The sequence below is a fragment of the Pan troglodytes genome, chromosome 4 (genome assembly GCF_028858775.2).
Source record: "Pan troglodytes isolate AG18354 chromosome 4, NHGRI_mPanTro3-v2.0_pri, whole genome shotgun sequence".
In the NCBI taxonomy this organism is placed as follows: domain Eukaryota; kingdom Metazoa; phylum Chordata; class Mammalia; order Primates; family Hominidae; genus Pan; species Pan troglodytes.
The window spans coordinates 44,510,445-44,531,236 of NC_072402.2; the positions used below are offsets into that span (position 1 = coordinate 44,510,445).

A 20,792-nucleotide genomic window follows, 5' to 3' on the forward strand; every position below is an offset into this window, starting at 1 on the left:
GTGTGGTGGCATATGCCTGTAATCTCAGCTATTCAGGAGGCTGAGGAACAAGAATTGCTTGAAGCCGGGAGGTGGTTACAGTGAGCCGAGATTGCACCACTGCATTCCAGCCTGGGTGACAGAGCAAGACCCTGTCTTAAAAATAAAAAATAAATACACATAAATAAAGCAAAGAAGATCTAAATAAATGGGAAAAGATCTCATATTCCTGGATCAAGAATCTCAACACTGTTAAGATTGCATTACCCCCTAAACTGATCTCCAGATGCAATGCAATCCCACTAAGATTCCCAGCTGACTGCTTTGCGGAAACTGACAAGTTGATTTTAAAATTCATATGGGGCCAGGCATGGTGGCTCATGTCTGTAATTTCAGCACTTAGGGAACCTGAGATGGGAGAATCACTTGAGGCCAGGAGTTTGAAACCAGCCTGGGCAATACTGGGAGGCCCTGTCTGTACCAAAAAAAAAGTAATATAATAAAAATAAAATTCATATGGAATTGAAAGGGACCCACAATAGCCAAAACCATTCTGAAAAATAATAAAGTAAAACTCACACTTCCCAATTCAAAAACTTACTACAAGGCAGCCAGGCGCGGTGGCTCATGCCTGTAATCCCAGCACTTTGGGAGGCCGAGGCGGGCGGATCACAAGGTCAGGAGATCGAGACCATCCTGGCTAACACGGTGAAACCCCGTCTCCACTAAAAATACAAAAAAATTAGCCAGGCATGGTGGTGGGCGCCTGTAGTCCCAGCTACTTGGGAGGCTGAGGCAGGAGAATGGTGTGAACCCAGGAGGCGGAGCTTGCAGTGAGCTGAGATCACGCCACTGCACTCCATCCTGGGCGACAGACGAGACTCCATCTCAACAACAACAACAACAAAAAAAACTTACTACAAAGTAACAGCAATTAATATAGCACCACCAGCATGAGAACAGACATATAGATCTATGCAACAGAATTGAGAATTCAGAAATGAACCCATACATCTATAGTCAGCTGATTTTTGATAAGGGTGCCAAGACTATTCAATGGGGAAAGAATAGTCTTTTCGAATAAATGGTGACAGGACAAATGGATAGCCACGTGCAAAAGAAAGAAGTTGGATAATGAGGTTATCCATGTATAAAAATAAACTCAAAATGGATCAAAGACTTAAATGTAAAAGCAAAAATCATCTTTTAGAAGAAAAATGGGTAAATCTTCATGACCTTGGGTTTGACAAAGGACTCAGATCTGACAACAGAAGCATGAGCAACAAATGAAAAAACAGATTAACTGAACTTCATCAAAATTTAAAACTTTTTGCTTTAAAGGAAATCAAGAAAGTGAAAAGACAACCCCACAGAAAGGGAGGAAATATTTGCAAATCATATACCTGCTAAGCAACTTTTATCTAGATTATATAAAGACTCCTTACAACTCAATAATAAAAAGACAAATAGCACAATAAAAGAAAAACAGACAAAAGATTTGAATAGACATTTCTCAAAGATGATATACAAATGGCCAATAGGAACATAAAATGTGCCTGACATCATTAGTCACCAAGGAAATACAAATCAAAACCACAATGTGACACCACTTCACACTCACTAGGACAGCTAGATCCAAAAAGTCAAGCCAGACACAGTGGCTCATGCCTGTAATCCCAACACTTTGGAAGGCTGAGGTAAAAGTATCACTTGAGGACAGGAGTACGAGACCAGCCTGAACAACACAGCAAGACCCCACATCTACAAAAAAAAAAAAATTAGCTGGGCATGGTGGCACACACCTGTAGTCCCAGCTACTTGGGATGCTGAGTGGAGAGGATCATTTACACTCAGGAGATCAAAGCTGTAGTGTGCTACAGTTGTGTTACTGCACTCTAGTTTGGGTGACAATGCAAGGTCGTCTCAAAAAAAAAAAAAAAAAAAATCCACCGAACCAAAAAAAAAGTGAAATAACAAGTGCCGGCAAGGACATGGAAGAACAGGAACCCTCATAAACTGCTGGTGGGGATGTAAAAGGGTATAGCTACTTTGGAAAACAGTTTGGCAGTTCCTCAACTGATGAAACATAGAGTTACCATATGACTCAGCAATTACATTTTTAGAAATGTACCCAAGAGAAATAAAATCATATTGTACACAAACACTTCTACATGAATGTTTACAGCAGCATTATGTATAACACACAAAAAATGAAAATAATCCAAATGTTCATGAATGGATGGATATACAAAATGTACCATATCCACATGGAATATTATTAGGCTACAAAAAGTAAGGAAGTACCACTACATGCTGCAACATAGATGAACAGTAAAAAATGTTACATTAAGTGAAAGAAGCCAGACACAAATGATCAGATTTTATAATTTCATGTCTAGGAAACATCTAGAACAGGCAAATCTATAAAGACAGAAGGCAAATTATTGGTTCCCCAGGCCAGGGAGGGTTGGGAGGAAATGAGTAGTGACTGCTAATAAGGTTTCTTTTTGAGGTGATGAAAATGTCCTAAAATTGACTGTGCTAATGTTTGCACAATACTAGAAGTCACTTAATTGTGCACTTTAAATAATGAGAAAATCATATGGTGTGTGAATTATATGTCAATAAAGCTGTTTTTAAAAAGTTATAATTTCAAGCCTCCGCTTGCAAAGGCAAATAAATACCAATAATGGAAGAGTGCAAATAAAACGCAACAGAATATATTTTAACTTGTTTATACTTAGTATAAATTTAATGCAACTGAATTTTAATGTAAAAGTCTATGAGGATATTAAGAGTTCTGCCCACAAACAAACAAAATCATTGCTTTCACTAGTTTTTACTACTCAGACTAACAGCTCCTTACAAAGAGAAATTAGCTAAGTAAAGTGTTTATAAACCTAAAGCTATCAAAATGAACCTCCAGTCTTTTCAAAGTAAACAAAGAATAAAAGGCCAAAACATATTAAAATGGATGCTTACAAACGGTGCACTCAAATTTTCTTCTTGTTTCATTTCTTCAGTAGTCACATCTGTGTTTGGTAGCTCATGTTCAACAACAGCTATGCATCCTACATCTGGGACATTCACAGTTATTTCAAGCTGTCAAAATAAAGTTTTATCATTTCATTTTGGCATATTATAAACAGCAAAACAAAGCCTCATCTTCAACATGAATAAGTAAGATGAAACGCTAAAATGAAGAAATAATCCACATTCATACATAACTTAAAAAATGAAATGGAGTAATTCTTTTATTGACTGACAGCAACTTAGCAAAAGTAAAACATTTAAAATTTTTGAGGTGGCTGTGACTATTAGAACCAGTAAGCAAATTTTCTAAGACTCATCTTCTTAGTGCCTGGCATTTCATTTTCCATTTTCTTCACTTTGTCCTTACTTTCCCCTAATTTCTCTGTTCAGTCTGTTAACATTTATAGAAGGCTAGGTGTACAGGGATATAAAGTCAAATAAGATAAGTGTAGTCCCTATCCTCGATGAATTCACAATCTAACAGAAAAGCAGACATGTAATCAACTAATTATATACGGTCATAAATGCTATCTATAATGAGTTGAAAGCCCTTAAAAGTATTTATCGGGCCAGGCGCAGTGGCTCATGCCTGTAATCCCAGCACTTTGGGAGGCCGAGGCAGGTGGATCACCTGAGGTCAGGAGTTCAAGACCAGCCTGGCCAACACAGCGAAGCCCCATCTCTACTAAAAATACAAAAATTAGCCGGGCATGGTGGTGCCTGCCTGTACTCCCAGCTACTGGGGAGGCTGAGGCAGGAGAATCACTTGAACCCAGGAGGTGGAGGTTGCATTGAGCCGAGATTGTGCCACTGCACTCTAGCTTGGGCAACAGAGTGACAAGTTGTTCTCAAAAATAAATAAATAAATAAATAAAATATTTATCATACCACTGCCCCCACACCAACTCCCTTCTCCCAAAACCCCAAAGCCTGCACGATTCTTGATACCCAGGGCAACAGCCATGTAAAATAAGAAGTTCACTCATATTTACTCTTCATTTGTGAGTCCTATTACTTAAAGAGCCGTGTAATCTGAGCACTAAAAAGGTATTTACCTACTAGAATACATACAATATAGTCTGGTTCTTATTATCTTATTTTTTTGTTTTTCTTTTGTTATTCTGAGGCAGGGTCTCACTCATGTCACCCCAGCTGCAGTGGTGCGATGATGGCCACAACGCCTGGGCCTATTCTCTTATTAACAGAAAAAAACAGTATAAAACGTTGTATGGCTGAGTAGAAACTGTGAGTAAAGAGTCAAGTCTGAGAATCTGCCTTCAAGACATATGTTATTTTTTTTTGAGACAAAGTCTCACTCTTATCGCCCAAGCTGCGGTGCAGTGGCACTATCAGGGTTCACTACAGCCTCAACCTCTCAGGCTCAAGCAATCCTCCCGCCTCAGCCCCCCCCCAGGTAGCTGGGACTACAGGCATGTGCCACCATGCCTAATTTTTGTATTTTTTGTAAAGATGAGGTTTCGCCATGTTGCCTAGGCTGGTCTCGAACTCCTGCACTCAAGTGATCTGCCCACCTTGGCTTCCCAAAGTGCTGGGACTATGGGCATGAGACCCTGTGCCCAGCCAACATATTTGTTATAATTACATTTGTATGTACCACATCTGTTTCCTCAGATACAAAATTTAGAGAAAAATCTTTGGTAATATCTGACAGGACTGGGATGAACCAAAAAATTCAAGTGAGCACGGGGGCACATGCCTGTAGTTCTAGCTACTCGGAGGCTGAGGTGTGAAGGTCACTTGAGCCCAGGAGTTTGAGGCCAGCCTGGACAACACAGCAAGATCTTGTCACCAAAAAACTGAATTTAAAAACAATAGGCCAGGCACGGTAGCTCACACCTGTAATCCCAGCACTTTGGGAGGCTGAGGTTGGCAGACTGTTTGAGCTCAGGAGTTTGAGACCAGCCTGGACAACATGGTAAAACCCCATCTCTATTGAAAATAAAAAAAAAAAAAAATTAGCCGGGTGTGGTGGTGTGCACCTGTAGTCCCAGCTACTCAGGAGGCTGAGGTGGGAGGATTGCTTGAGCCTGGGAGGCGGGGGTTGCAGCAAGCTGAAATCATGCCACTGCACTCCAGCCTGGGCAATGGAGTAAGACCCTATCTCAAAAAAATAAAAATAAAGAAAAGAAAAGTAAATAAATGTAACAAAAAAAATTTTAAAGTTCAGATGATTTGAGAAGAAAAAATACTTCTTGAAGAGTTGGGACTGGGTGGGAAAAGGGAATATTCTATAAAGTAAAAGTTGGTTTTTTAAGCATCATACAGTTTATTTTAAAAAAGACTTGTAATTCACATAACATACAATTCACCCACTTAAGGTGTACAATTCAATGTATTTTGGGATATTCACAGATATGTGCAATCATCACCACATTCAAATGTGGAACATTTTTGTCACTTCAAAAATAAACCTTATACCCATTAGCTATGTCTCCCTTAACCCCTCTCTTCCCCATCTGCCAAAACCTAGGCAACCATTAATTTACTTTCTGTCTCTGTGGACTTCCTTATTTTGGACATTTCATATGAATGGAATCACACAGTATCCGATACTTTGTAACTAGCTTCTTTCACTTGGCCTAAGGTTTCCAAAATTCATCCATGTTGTGACACATATCAACACTTTATATCCCTTTAGGACTGAAAAACATTCCATTGTGCTTCAAAGCTTTTGTCTCCTCCTGTTGTCCAGGCTACAAAGCAGTGGCATGATTGTAGCTTACTGTAACCTCAAACTCCTGGGTTCAAGCAACCCTCCCCACTCAGCCTTCTGCGTAGCTGGGATTATAGATACGCAGCAACACACCTTGCTAATTTATTGACTGAATGTAGAGACAGGGTCTTGCTATGTTGTATAGGCTGGTCTTGAACTCCTGCCCTCAACTAATCCTCCCGCCTCAACCTCCCAAAGCACTGGGATTACAGACGTAAGCCACCATGTCTGGCCTTTCAATGCTTTTGTTTTTTGAGACAGAGCTTCGCTCTTTCGCCCAGGCTGGAGTGCAGTGGTGTGATCTTGGCTCACCACAACCATTGCCTTCTGGTTTCAAGCGATTCTCCTGCCTCAGCCTCCTGAGTAGCTGGGATTACAGGCGCCCACCACCACGCCCAGCTAATTTTTGTATTTTTAGTAGAGATGGGGTTTCACCATGTTGGCCAGGCTGGTCTCGAACTCCTGACCTCGTGATTCGCCCACCTCAACCTCCCAAAGTGCTAGGATTACAGGTGTGAGCCACCGTGCCTGGCCTCAATGCTTTTTAAAGAACATTTTTTCTAACATATATATGAATTTCCCTGTTTAGTAGGCTGGCCATAAGGAATAGAATCTAAGGAAAGCCTTGTCAATTACTATGATTAATGCTATTAAAAAAGATAGCCTGTATTAATTCAGGGATACAGTCTGGAATCTAATTTTCAGAAATTAATTACTGATAGTTTCACTAGCAATTTGCCTTCACTTAAAGAAAGAAAAACACAAAATATATAGGTAAATGAACTCTCATGCAGCATTAACCAGATGTCTTTCCACAAAATTACTCTTCCTTCTGCATTTTCTTGGTTTCACATAATGCTTACATTTACTATCTTTACTTTGAATTGTAAGAAACAACCTCATTTTGCATCATTTAAATTAGCTTCAACCATTTTATTAGTTCATTTACTCTAAAACATTTACCAGGTTATTATTAACACTGAATAAAAGTAGATTTTGACTTCCCTTCATAAATGTGACTTTACAGATTCAGATAATCCGTTAATTCTTAATGGAATTACATTAACATGTAAAGTTTCCCTTAATTATCTTAAACATTACTTGAATTGTTTACTGTTTCTTACTGCTTCTTTTATTGTTGCCACTATCTTAGTTAACTCTGATTCATTTCAAATTACTCAGAAACTATCATGAATGCTTACACAAAACTGACTCAGATATGCTCCTCAGTAAGCCAAAGAAGTGACTGAAAATTAAGGCAGAACAGAAAACTTTGAAGTTACAAAGTTGGAATGGCAGACTAACAGGCAAAAGTGTAAGGAAGCTAAATATGTTCAACACGTTTCTCTAGTTCACAACCCTTAGGATGATTACTATCCAAAGTTACAACATAGCTACGACTGGTGAGGATGTAGCGAAACTGCAATGCTTGTACACTGTTGATAGGGATGTAAAATGATAACAGCCCTATGAAAAACAGTATAAAGGTTGCTTGAAAAGTTAAGTATAGAATGAACATAAGATCGAGGCCGGGTGCAGTGGCTCACACCTGTAATCCCAGCACTTTGGGAGGCCCAGGCAGATGGATCATTTGAGGTCAGGAGTTTGAGACCAGCCTGGCCAACATGGTGAAACCCCACCTCTACTAAAAATACAAAAAAATTAGCTGGGTGTGGTGGCAGGTGCCTGTAATCCCAGCTTCTTGGGAGGCTGAGGCAGAAGAATTGCTTGAACCTGGGAGATGGAGGTTACAGTGAGCCAAGATTGCGCCACTGTACTCTACTCCAGCCTAGGCAACAGAGACTCCATCTCAAAAAAAAAAAAAAAGAATTAAAAGAATTACCATACCATCCAGCAATTCCACTTCTGGGTATATCCCGCAAAAAGTAAAAGCAGAGATTCAAAGAGGTATTTATACAACTATGTTCATACCAGCATTATTTCTAACAGCCAAAAGGTGGAAGCAACCCAAGTGTCCATTGATGATAAAGGAATAAACAAAACATGATACACACACACAATGGAATATTACTGAACCTCGAAAATGAAGAACACTCTGACATAAGCTACAACATAGATGAACTGTGAAAACATTACGCTAAATGAAATAAAATGGTCACACAAAAAAATACTGTATGATTCCACTTACATGAGGAGTCAAATTAAAGAGATAAGATGTAGAAAAGTGGTTGCCAAAAGGTTGGGGGGGGTGGGAGGAATGGAGAGTTATTGTTTAATGGGTATAGAATTTCAGTTTTAACAAAATAAAAAGAGTTCGCTAGGGGTGCAAGGCAGACCTGAGAGTGGCCAGGCCAGACGGCATAGAGATGGGGCTCAAGGGACAGGTGTTTGGTGTTTGTATCTTGTATCTTGGTTTTTTGCCAGGCTAGGGAACAACCACTCATTGCGGGATGTCTTAATCATCTTAAAAAAGAACGCAGTAGCTCATGCCTGTAATCCCCGCACTTTGGGAGGCCGAGGAGGGAGGATCGCCTGAGCTCAGGAGTTTGAGACCAGACTGGGCAACATAGCGAAACCCCATCTCTAAATTAATTAATTTTAAAAAAGGGTTCTGTGGATGGATGGTAGTGATGGTAGCATGACAACACGTACATGTGAATGTTCTTAATGCCACTGAAGTGTACACTTAAAAATGAGTAAGATGGCTGGGCATGGTGGCTCATGCCTGTAATCCCAGCACTTTGGGAGGCCGAGGCAGGTGGATTGCTTGAGGTCAAGAGTTCAAAACCACCCTGGCCAACATGGTAAAACCCTGCCTCTACCAAAAATACAAAAATTAATCAGGCTTGGTGGTGCACACCCGTAGTCCCAGCTACAGGAAGCTGAGGCAGGACAATCACTTAAACCTGGGAGGTGGAGGTTGCAATGAGCCAAGATCCCACCACTGCACTCCAGACTGGGTGACAGACTGAGACCCTGTCTTAAAAAAAAAAAAAAAAAAAACAGAGAGAGAGATAGTAAATTTTATGTTACATGTATTTTAGCACTCTTCTTTTTTTTTTTTTTTTTGAGATAGAGTCTCGCTCTGTCTCCCAGGCTGGAGTGCAGTGGCACGATCTCAGTTCACTGCAACCTCCGCCTCCCGGGTTCAAGCAATTCTCCTGTCTCAGCTTCCCCAGTAGCTGGGACTACAGGCACCTGACACCACGCCCAGCTAATTTTTGTATTTTAGTAGAGACAGGGTTTCACCTTGTTAGTCAGGCTAGTCTCAAACTCCTGACCTCAGATGATCCACCCACCTCGGCCTCCCAAAGTGCTGGGATTATAGGCGTGAGCCACCACGTCTGGTCCAAATTAAAAAAAAAAAAAAAAAAAAAAAGTATGTCCCTTCTAGCTTCTCTATCAACCAGAAAACACCTGCCAAAATGTTTGAAAGATTAATCAGAAAGTAGACTAAACAGCTTCCAGGTACAAGTGTAAGCAGATTTCTCTCGTTGTTATACTGACTCCCTTGCTGGGCCTGGGCCATAGGGACTGAGCAATCACAAAAGGTTATACAAGGCCCCAAATTATATTTGGTAGAGGTTATTTAGAGAATGAACTCTTCAAATCCTAATAATCACTAAGAGAAGAAATAATGATCCCCTAAAAGAAACAAGAGGTGAAAACCAAGTAAGATAAAGTACCAAGGATTTAAAAAAAAACCAAACCTCTTCCATTGTTTCCTCAATCTGAGCAGAAACAGGTTCAGGAGATCTGAGACCAACAGGTACAAATACTGGAGCTTTGTTTACTTCTTCGGGAGCAAGATGATAGCTTTCTTCTTCATAGTCAGACTCAAAATCGTCAGCATCATCTTCTTCTTCCTGGGAAGCCCGAAGAGTCACCAGCACGGCCTTGGAAGCTCTAGGTTCCTTCTTAGGGGTCTTACCCCGAACTCGTTTTGATCCACGACCTCTGGTGACATTTGGTTTGATCTTTTTATGACTTCTCCTTTCACCACGATTTCTCTCATACTCAGATGTAGAAGAGATAGTTGTTTTCCCATCCAGGGCAATTTTAGAGTAACTTGTTTCTTTTAACGGTTGTGGACAGCTAGATATTTAATCAAAACAACAATAAGGTCATATGTATGCAAGGATAATTTTAATGAAAACCAAACTTTTAGAGTGAAATTCCAGTTCCAGTCATTAAAATGAAAATTCCCACCACCCATTCTTTTAAAATCTTATGCTGTGAAAATAAACAAGGAATTAACTACTAGTTTCTCACTCAGAGTTAATTCTTAGTTATCTACCTACAAATTTTTCATAGTAAGTTTTTAACTCTGGACCATTCTTTCCTGTAATATGAAAGTGAAGATAAAATAAACACAAAACTGAAAATTATTAGAAGAAAAAGGGATAAAAGACACAGAACCAGCTGGGCGCAGTAGCTCACGCCTCTAATCCCAGCACTTTGGGAGGACGAGGCAGGCAGATCACTTGAGGTCAGGAGTTCAAGACCAGCCTGGCCAACATGGTAAAACCTGATCTCCACTAAAAATACAAAAATTAGCTGGGCACGGTGGTGCACGCCTGTAATCCCAGCTACTCGGGAGGATGAGGCAGGAGAATCACTTGTATCTGGGAGGTGGAGGTTGCAGTGAGCCGAGTCACGCAATTGTACTCCAGCCTGCGCGAGAAGAGTGAAACTGTCTCAAAAACAAAATAAGACACAGGACCAGTAAATACAGAATATGAGATCAAATGTGGTATTAGTTTATCCTACTGGGTAAACAGATAGGTTAAAAGAAAAAGGAGGCAGCAGAAATCCACTAGAGCAGTGCTGGTTTCTAGAACTTAAGTTTCTTTCCATTTTCTTCGAAAACTATAGAAGTAGGGTATTCTTTATTTGTGTGTGTGACTCCATTTGAATGAGCACCTTAATTACTTAGCTAATACATACATACTACTCTTTGCTCAAGTTTCTACCCATGTCTAACAGACTCAACACCCAAAAATTTTGTTCTACCAGTAAGTTAAGGTAAAAGTTAAGTGATTTTTATTTCTTACTGTGAAACATTTTGTTAAATAAAATGTTACCTTGCTAGTTCATTGAGATATTGCTCTTCAACAACTGAAGATGGTGAATTATCTCCTACAGTTTCCTCTCCAACCCTTCTTGATGGTCCAACTTCTTCTAATTCCGCATCTATTTTTGCCAAAGCAGACTCTTTGGAACCTACACAATCTTTTCTTGCTGAAACCTCCAGAGATGTCAGAAGCTCAGCTTTTTCCTTAAATTTAAGAAGAAATTAGCTAGTATTACTACAGAAACAATCTCTATGTTAATTTGGTTTGGTAGTTTGGCCTAAACCTCTAAGTTTACACATATCTACAAGCAGTTGGTTGCTCATCTTTTACAACACTAGAAAGTCACTTTTCATGAAAATGGTTACAGTACGGCAGTCAAAACTGTATTTTACTCATGCTCTTCATGATCTTGACAAAACAGACCTGAGAAAAAAAAAATTTTTTTTTTTTTTTTTGCCCAAACTTACTTTTAGAAGGAGCTGGGTGTTGGAAGCTCCTTTCTGCAGCAAATGATCTTCTGGCTTGCCTTCCTTGCTCTGATCTGTTGTGCCTTTTTCTAAAACTGGTTCCTCTTTCTTACTGTGTGCTCTTCCCAAATTTGGCTTAGCCTTTTGGAATTTCCTTCTTGTCATTTGTGCTGAACTAGGAACATACGGTTTATTTTCATGTCTAGAATGAAGTATGAATCATGTTGAAGAACAAAAATCAGAATTTCTTGTTGATATAACAGCTGTTACATCAAACAATTTTGGATACAAATCAATTCTATGTTCAAAGGACTATATATAAATTGGCAATAAAATCAAGCATGTAAAATGAAACCACACATTGCTGATATGAAAAGAAGAACTTATAAAGCATTTATAGCTTCCATTTTCTATAGAGCCTGAAAAAGTTTTACAATAATATTAATCTTTTTAAACTTTCATTTATTCATTCTATTATATGATTTCATGCTACTTTAATTTTCAGAGAAATCACAGGATACCAAAAAAAAAAAGGCAAGTAGCTGAAGATGGATTTCATAATGGCACTTTAAACAAATGCCTTCAACTGGGCCCCCAAAGCATGAACAAATATATGACAGTTATAACCAACTCGATACTTCTAGTTCTAAAGTAGGCTTGAAGGGTAGAGTCTGTTCTCCTACCACATGCCTGAACTCTCACTAAAAAGGGTTTACTGACAACCAATGTCATAAGGTTCTCAATATAATCCATCTGTATCTGCCAAATAAGAAAAAGACGTTTTAGCATTCAAGAGGGTAGCCAGAGCTCCCAAGGTAACCTGAATAGCTATCTAATGGTTTCCTGGACAATATTTTAGCAACTGGCAAAGATCTGAATTAGGAAGCTTAAAAACTAATAGAGACCAGGCACGGTGGCTCATGCCTGTAATCCCGGCACTTTGGGACGCCGAGGTGGGTGGATCACCTGAGGTCGGGAGTTTGAGACCAGCCTAACCAACATGGAAAAACCCCATCTCTACCAAAAATAAAAAATTAGCTGGGCATGGTCGTGCATGCCTGAAGTCCCAGCTGCTCGGGAGGCTGAGGCAAGAGAATCACTTGAACCTGGGAGGTGGAGGTTGCAGTGAGGCGAAGTTGCACCATTGCACTCCAGCCTGGGCAACAAGAGCAAAACTCTGTCTCAAAAAAAAAAAAAAAAAAAACTAATATAAACCTGAATATTTATAAAGAATAACTGGATATATAAGTACCTATCTTGAGTTCTCTGAAAGATCTGCATTAAAAACTAATCTTTTTTTTTTTTTTGAGACGGAGTTTCGCTCTTGTCGCCCAGGCTGGAGTGCAATGGTGCGATCTCGGCTCACTGTAACCTCCGCCTCCAGGTTCAAGCGATTCTCCTGCCTCAGTCTCCCAAGTAGCTAGGATTACAGGCATGCGCCACCACGGCTGGCTGATTTTGTATTTTTAGTAGAGATGGGGTTTCTCTATGTTGGTCAGGCTGATCTCAAACTCCCAAACTCAGGTGATCCGCCCGCCTTGGTTTCCCAAAGTGCTGGGATTACAGGTGTGAGCCACCATGCCTGGCCTTCAATGCACCCTTTCAATGAAGCTTTCTCTGGTCACTGCTGATTAAAAAGTGAATCCCCAGCCACAACACTCCCTACTCAAAACTTTATTTTTCTCTACTGATTTATCACTTATTTATTCAACTTATTTCTCGTTTATAATCTGTTCCTCAATTAGAATATAAACTCCACAGTGACAGCATTTTTTTCTTCATTTATTCCTACATCATCAGCACTTAGAACAACGCCTGGTGCACAGCAGACACTAAGATGTTTGTGGAATAAATGAGTATATAAGGTTATTTTCAGTGGTAAAATTCTATAATTCTTTGAGATCAAAAAGGGATTATACATAGAAAATCATCCCATAATTAGTAATTAGGAGAAGTGAATGATGTAAACAAATTCATCTGTAATGTTTCCTAGACATTATCAGAGTTAAATTGCTCTGAGATCAATCATCAACCTAATCCAATATAGCATTTGTAATATAAGTGTAATGCATTTTAGTAAAAAACATTTCAATAAAATATCCAGTTTTAAAAACTGAAAAAATGGCTAAGGGAACCTAAAATTAATGTGAAGTAAAAATTGGCCTTAATCTTAAAATAAAAGCAATATAGAAAGACTTTTCAATGCACAACACAGGGAACAATCAACAAAGTGAAGAGACAACCTACAGAATGGGAGAAAAAAATTCCCAACTATCCATCTCACAAAAGTTAATAACCAGAATATATAAGGAACAAAAACAACTTAATAGCAAAAAAAAAAATAATCTGATTAAAGAATAGGCAAAAGAGAACAGACAGTTCTCAAAAGACATACAAATGGCCAACAGGTGTCTGACAAAATGTTCAACATTATTAATCATCAGGGAAACGCAAATCAAAACTGCACTGAGATATCCTACTGCCGTTAAAATGGCTACTGTTAAAAAGACAAAAAATTACAAATACTGGTCAGGATGTGGAGAAATGGGAAAACTCATAGGCTGTTCGTGGGAATATAAAGTAGGAATGCCATTATGGAAAAAAGTATGAAAGTTCCTCAAAAAACTAAAAATAGAACTACCATTTGATTGAGCCATCCTACTGCCAGGTGTATGTCCAAAAGAAAGGAAATCAGTGTATCAAAGAGATATCTGAACTCTCATGTTTACTGCAGTGGTATTCACAATAGCCAACACATAATATCAACCTAAGTGTCCAGCAACAAATGAATAAAGAAAGTGAGAAAGTGTGGTATATATACACAATGGAATATTATTTAACCATAAAAAAGAATGAAATCCTGTCATTTACAGCGACATAGATGGAACTAGAGGTCATTATGTTAGATGAAATAAGCCAGGCACAGAAAGACAAATATTGCTGGTTCTCACTCATATGTAGCAGCTTAAAAAGTGGATCTCATGGAGGTAGGGATTAGAATGGTGCTCACCAGAGGCTAGGAAGGCAAGAGGGAAGGGAGTAATGAGAAGCTGGTTAGTGTGTATAAAAATACAGTTAGATAGAAGGAATAAGTTCTGGAATTCAATAGTACAGTAGGAAAAATTATAGTTAACAATCATTTATTGTATTATTTCAAAATAGCTAGAAAATTATGTTGCCAATATAAAGATAAAAGTATGAAGTGATGGATATCCCAGTTACTCTGATCTGGTAATTATATATTGTGTATAATGTATCAAAATATCACATGTAGTCCAAAAATATGTATAACTATTATATATATAAAAAAAAAATTTAAGGCTTTTTAAGACAAAAAGCGGGGGGAGGGGCTGTAATATTGAAAACAAAAGTAATCCAGGTTGGGCGCAGTGGCTCATGCCTGTAATCCCAGCACTTTGGGAGGCTGAGGTGGGTGGATCACCTGAGGTCAGGAGTTTGAGACCAGGTTGGCCAACACGGTGAAGCCCCATCTCTACTAAAAATACAAAAATTAGTAGGGTGTGGTGGTGGGTGCCTGCAATCCCAACTACTTGGGAGGCTGAAGCACAAGAATCACTTGAATCCAGGAGGCGGAGGTTGCAATGAGCCACGATCAAGCCACTGCACTCTGAGACTCTGTCTCCAAAAAAAAAAAAAAAAAAAAAAAAAAGTAATCCATACTAAAATAAAAACTTCACATTAGAAACTTGTCTAAATGAAAGCAAACTACTTCAAGCATCTAAAATTAACAGAGGTCGGGCACGGTGGCTCACCATGTAATTCCAAGATTTTGGGAGGCCGAGATGGGCAGTTCACTTGAGCTCAGGAGTTCAGGACCAGCCTGGGCAACATGGTGAAACCCCATCTCTACAAAAAGATACAAAAATATTAGCCAGGCATGATGGTGTGCACCTGTGGTCCCAGCTACTCGAGAGGCTGAGGTGGGAGGATTGCTTGAGCCCAGGAAGTTGAGGCTGCAGTGAGCTGTGACTGCGCCACTGCACTCCATCCTGGGCGACACAGTGAGACACCTTGTCTCAAAAAGTAAATATAATAAAAAGAAAATATAAATCAATAGCACCTGTTTTGACGGATGACCTAACATGCCCAAATTCTAGCTTCACCTAACTAGAGAGGGTTAAAAAAGGATACAATAACATCTCCTCTGCATTTCCCAGAAAGCCAAAGTCACTCTACCTAATTAAAGGAAGCTGAAATATTTAAAGTATATTCATAAGTGCTGAAAACATCCTGGAGGAAAATTAATAAATACTTCACTACAACATGTTCTAGTTACTAAGACAGTAAGTTAGATGGACCAAGAACTATATACAGAAAGGAAAGGCGTTTTTACTAAAGAAAAGAACACATCTTGCTTTAATAATGAGAAGGCAGATAGCAAGTAATAAATAAAAGTGGTAATGTTAAAACTTCTTCACCCTACTAGCTCATCTCAATTAAAAGATATCATTCTTACCATTTGGCTTCGATGTAGTTACCTCTAAATATAGTATACTGTTAAGTATACTTTATAGCACTACCTATTAATGAATTTTAGTCAGTAGGTTATAAACTTCTTTTCTTTTTTTTATTTGTTATTTTTATAGAGACAAGGTCTCACTATGTTGCCCAGGCTGGTCTTGAACTCCTGGACTCAAGCGATTCTCTCGTCTTGGCTTCCCAAAGTGCTGGGAGATTACAGGCGTGAACCACTGCGCCTGGCCTAAATTTCTAAAAAAGATACAGAGAACTTAAGAATCTTTGTCTACTATTAAAAATTTAGTTTTGGTACCAAAAAGTAGGATGCTTGTCAAACTTTTCAGAGAAATTACATATACTTAAGGGAATATCATATACTTAAAAGAATATCAGCCTTGCAATTCATACAGTATTCGAGAAGCAGATTTAAAAGACTCTAGTATCACAAGTATTTATTACTTTATCCTTTTAACATTTTCAGGATGTGAAGTTATTAATATATAAAGTCAACTATGCAAAAATATAACTTTTATCTTTGAAAAGTCTTATGTTTTTCTCATTAAAAGCAAACTCACCTGATTGTTTCATTTGTTTTGTTAACATGAAGGTTTTCTACAAGAACCACCTGACTTTGATTTTCATACATTCTGTGTTCTGGAACTGCGGAGGATGGAACTTCAATTTCAGTTTCAATTTGAGAATCTGACTGAAAAGACAAAATCATATTAGTATGTTATTTTTATAGCAGAATATACCTCTTAAAATATTTCCACCATTAAGATATTTAGTTTTTTAAAATCCCTTTTCTTTTTTAAATTTTTATTTATTTATTTTGAGATAGTCTCATCATACTGCCCAGGCTAGTCTCAAACTCCTAGGCTCAAACGATCCTCCTTCCTCAGCCTCCTGAGTAACTGGGATTACAGGCAGATACCACCATGCGTGGTTAATTCTTTAAAATTAGATTCAAACTGGATATGTAATGTTCACATTCTGTTGCCAAAAACAAGGATGCCTAGTTCAGAGAAAAGTTTCAAAGATTATTGCAGTAATATGTTTACATAATACTTTGAAAACTATAATAGTCACCTGCTATGAAATTAAAAATAAACAAAGTTTAATTTTTTTTTTAAGAAAGAGCTTTTTGGTTCAAATAAAGATTATTTTAAATCTAGACTTTGCATTGTTTAACAGAAAAATAAGAACTACCTAAAATGAACATTTTTAGACATTACACTACTTAGACTTTTTCCCTAATACCAAAAGATCCATCAATAAGAGATTAAACTGTTACTCAAAACAGCATGTTATACAGCAAAAATGATGTAACTAACATATTTCTTGATCCAGAAAGCCACTTAACATAGTATTCAGTGAATAACAGAAAGTTATAGTACGTAATGACTTTATTGTTTAAATTTGCATAAGTGTGCACATATGTGTGCATGGAAATAGATCCAGTAAGATATGTCAAAAGGTTTTCAGTGGTTATCTCAGAGTAAGATTTGCGGTATTTATTATATTATTTTGTCCTAATGGAACATTTTACAATGAATAGCTTCATTAATTAGAAAAGAAATAAATCTATTTTCACTTAAAAAAAAATCCAGAAGAGCAAATCTGAAACAAAACTGGAAACTGTATTCATTGAGTAGAATAAGTGTCAGATGCCTGTATTTCTAAGCTATGTCTGAGCTATAACTTGACATTTTAAATGCATTAAAAGGCTAAATTTAATTACATAACAATAACTTACCACAGTTAAGACTTTCTTTTCGGTTTCATCTTTTGATAATATCGTTCTTCCTTCCTTAATTATGCCTTTGGCTTCACCTTTGTCTACTATTTGCCTCTGTCCTGTCTTTCTTATATTTGGTCTCGGTCTCTGAAGTCGGCCCTTTACTTGTCGAGCAGTTTGGATAACACTTTCCTTCATTTCTTGCTGGAAAGTGTTTATATTATTAGTCCTAAACAAGGGGACAGGGAGAAAGGCAGGGCGCTTGACTGTAAAAAGCTGAAAACTAATGTAAAAATGTAAAATTTGGATCTCCTCTAATAAACGCTCTAAAAAATACTTTGTACCATTAAAGGGAAATTGCTTTCTGATTATAAACATCTTATTTTACAAAAGAAAACAGTTATGTCAATTCTTAAAAGGTAATAAACTTATATAATACGCCTAGAGTAGCTAAATATACAGATAGAATGGTGGTTGCCAGGAGCTGGAAGAGGAGAATGAGTTAGTATTTAATGGGTAGAGAGTTTCATTTTATGAAGATGAAAAAGAAAGTCTAGAGATGAATGGTGGTGGCAACGGGACAACAATGTGAATACACTTAATGCCACTGTATGTTAAAAAATAGTTAAAATGGTAAATTTTATCTTATGTGTATACTACTTTTTAAAAGGTAATGAATATATATAGCTTATATACATATAGGCTGAGTAGCCCTCATCCAAAATGCTTAGGACCAGAAATGTTTCAGATTTCAGATTTTTTTAGATTTGGAAATATTTGCATTATACTTATCAGTTGAGCATCCCTACTTTGAAAATCCAAAATGCTCCACTGAGCATTTCTTGAGCATCACGTCAGCTCTCAAAAAGTTTTAAATTGTGGCACATTTGAGAATTTTTTATTAGGGATGCTCAACTTGTAGTTTTTAAACGCATTGCTTTGTATACGCTCTTACGCAGCTGACAATGCAGATAAGCAGGCAACCATTAGAAGGTGTTGAATTCAATCTGATATTATATTTTAGGCAGTCTGCTATATCAATAAAATTAAACCAATATTCTTTATGTTCACTTTTTAAATGCATTAACATATCTCAATAAAAATTAGAAATATTTAAAAGAAGTATCTCTCTTATTTTATATTGTCAAAGAAAATCACTGTTTACCCCACAGAAACAACTGAGTCATTTTTCTGGACTGGTGCTGACTGAGACTCCTCTTTAGGTTCACAAGAATTTGAAGGTGAAAGGTTCCTTTCAGTCTGTGTACATGGCAATATCACAGCCTCCTCATTCCTGTGACCTGATGTGTCTTTTTCTCTTGATATCATTAGGGAAGCTTCATCCTAGAAGACAGAAAAAAAATTTCATTCACGGTTGCTAAAAGTATAAGGAAATAAGAACTTTACAAGTATAAACTGATATCATCTTCGTGAAGAATAATAGGGTAGTCTATACCAAAATTCTAAATTCCCAGCAATTCCACTTCTAGAAATGTATCTTATAAATACTCAACAAGTAGAAATACACACACAAAAATACTTATTGTAACAATTTAAGCACCACCTCCCTCACCGGAAAAGACAAACAAAAAATCAGAAATAAAACAGATCTATCATTAGGGGATGGAATAAATAAATTTTAATTTATTTACAATGCAATAGTACCTAATCATTTAAAAGAAGATATATCTCTTTGTACTGATCTAAAAAGAAGCTCACAATACTGTAAGTGGAAAAATCAGAAAGCATTTTGGAAAACAATAAAAATACCTTCCCATTTTATTATTTTATAACTGTAAGACGAAAAAGTATAAGTGGATATATTCAAAATTGCTGTATGATTAACTTGGGGGAAAGGGACGTGACATTATAAAAGACTCTTACTTTTTAGAATACATATATTTTTCCAAATTGAAATTTCTATAATCAGAAAGTATAATACAAATGTAACTTATCTTTTATGAATATAAGCTTAGGAGAAATAGTACAAATGTTGATGCACAGTAAAGTACTGAGGTATTTTAAGACATCAAATAAGAATTTTAATTCTAAAAAGGACTTCCACTGAATGTGGAAAACATTCAGTTTATAATTATTCATTTCGTTTCAATGTTTTTTTGATGGTATGTCACACAATCTTAATCTGTTATGGACCAAGTTAATAAAGTAAATAAAATATCACCTTTAACGCAAATCAAGCTTTTAACTCTTCATTTCACCTTCACAACAGAGTGAAATAAAAAACGATTATTCTCGCCGGGTGCCATGGCTCAGCGTAATCCCAGCACTTTGGGAGGCCAAAGCAGGCGGATCACGAGGTCAGGAGTTCGAGATCAGCCTGGCTAACATAGTGAAACCACATCTCTACTAAAAATACAAAAAAAAAAAAAAAAAATTAGCCGGGCATGGCGGCACGCGCCTGTAGTCCCAGCATTCAGGAGGCTGAGGCAGGAGAATCGCTTGAACCCGGGAGGTGGAAGTTGCAGTGAGCCGAGATCGCGCCACTGCACTCCAGCCTGGGAACAGGGTGAGACTTCATCTCAAAAAAATAAAAATAAAAAAAATTAAAAACTATTATTGTCATTTTTTCTATGAAGAAAATTGTTTAATCAATGGTCACATAGCTGGAACTGGAACCAGAGCCCAGACCTGAACGCTTTCCCACAACACGCTTGCCCATTATCAGATATCTGAGATTCTTACACAAATTATGTGGAACAATGAGGCACATTAAGCATGGGAGCAATATCACATGCAGCAAAAATTACACAGAAATATTTGTAAAATTTTAATGCCAGGTGCTTTTAGTAGTCTTAATAACTTAAAAAAAAAAAAAAAACACCCACACAGAACTTCCATCTCATATATCACTCACATGTTGAGAAGGGAGAGTTTCGGTTTGTTCATTATTTTCTTGCATCACAATAGTCTCCATTTTCTTGGTTTCTGATTTCTTCTCATATATATATTTTTCTGATTCTGTAGTCTCTCTCTTCAAAGCTGCTCTTGCTAAGTTTGGTTTTGGTCTTTTGAATCGGCTCCTCACAAAAGGTGCTGGTTTAATTTCAAGTGGCTTCTGTTCTTGAGGAAGAGATTTGCTTTTGGAACAAGGATTATCAAGCTTTAGAATGAACTGAAGGGGCAGTGGAAACGGAGTCTCAGTACAACCTTAGAGACTGGCGGTAAACATTTAATTTTTTTTTTTTTTTTTTTTGGAGACAGGGTCTTGTTCTGTCCCCCAGGCTGGAGTGCAATGACACAATCATAGCTCACTGCAGCCTTGACCTCCGTGGGCTCAAGTGATCTTCCCATCTGAGCCTCCCAAG

At 37.7% G+C, this 20,792-nt stretch overlaps 1 protein-coding gene across 21 annotated transcripts in view; it reads right to left on the reverse strand.

Moving 5' to 3' along the window:
• BDP1 (B double prime 1, subunit of RNA polymerase III transcription initiation factor IIIB) overlaps nt 1-20,792 on the reverse strand; it is a 302,743-nt gene that overhangs the window by 47,914 nt on the left and 234,037 nt on the right. For all 21 annotated transcript variants that reach the window (XR_008548224.2, XR_008548220.2, XR_008548219.2 and 18 more), the window contains 8 exons: nt 20,342-20,564; nt 18,632-18,810; nt 17,485-17,695; nt 16,304-16,434; nt 11,250-11,451; nt 10,792-10,985; nt 9,418-9,802; nt 2,962-3,081 (listed from right to left, as the gene is read on the reverse strand). Coding sequence is in view for 15 of the 21 variants with exons in the window: in XM_054685052.2 (XP_054541027.2) it covers nt 2,962-3,081; nt 9,418-9,802; nt 10,792-10,985; nt 11,250-11,451; nt 16,304-16,434; nt 17,485-17,695; nt 18,632-18,810; nt 20,342-20,564 (1,645 nt within the window). In the remaining 6 variants the exon portion in view is untranslated. The remainder of the gene's footprint in view (nt 1-2,961; nt 3,082-9,417; nt 9,803-10,791; nt 10,986-11,249; nt 11,452-16,303; nt 16,435-17,484; nt 17,696-18,631; nt 18,811-20,341; nt 20,565-20,792) is intronic.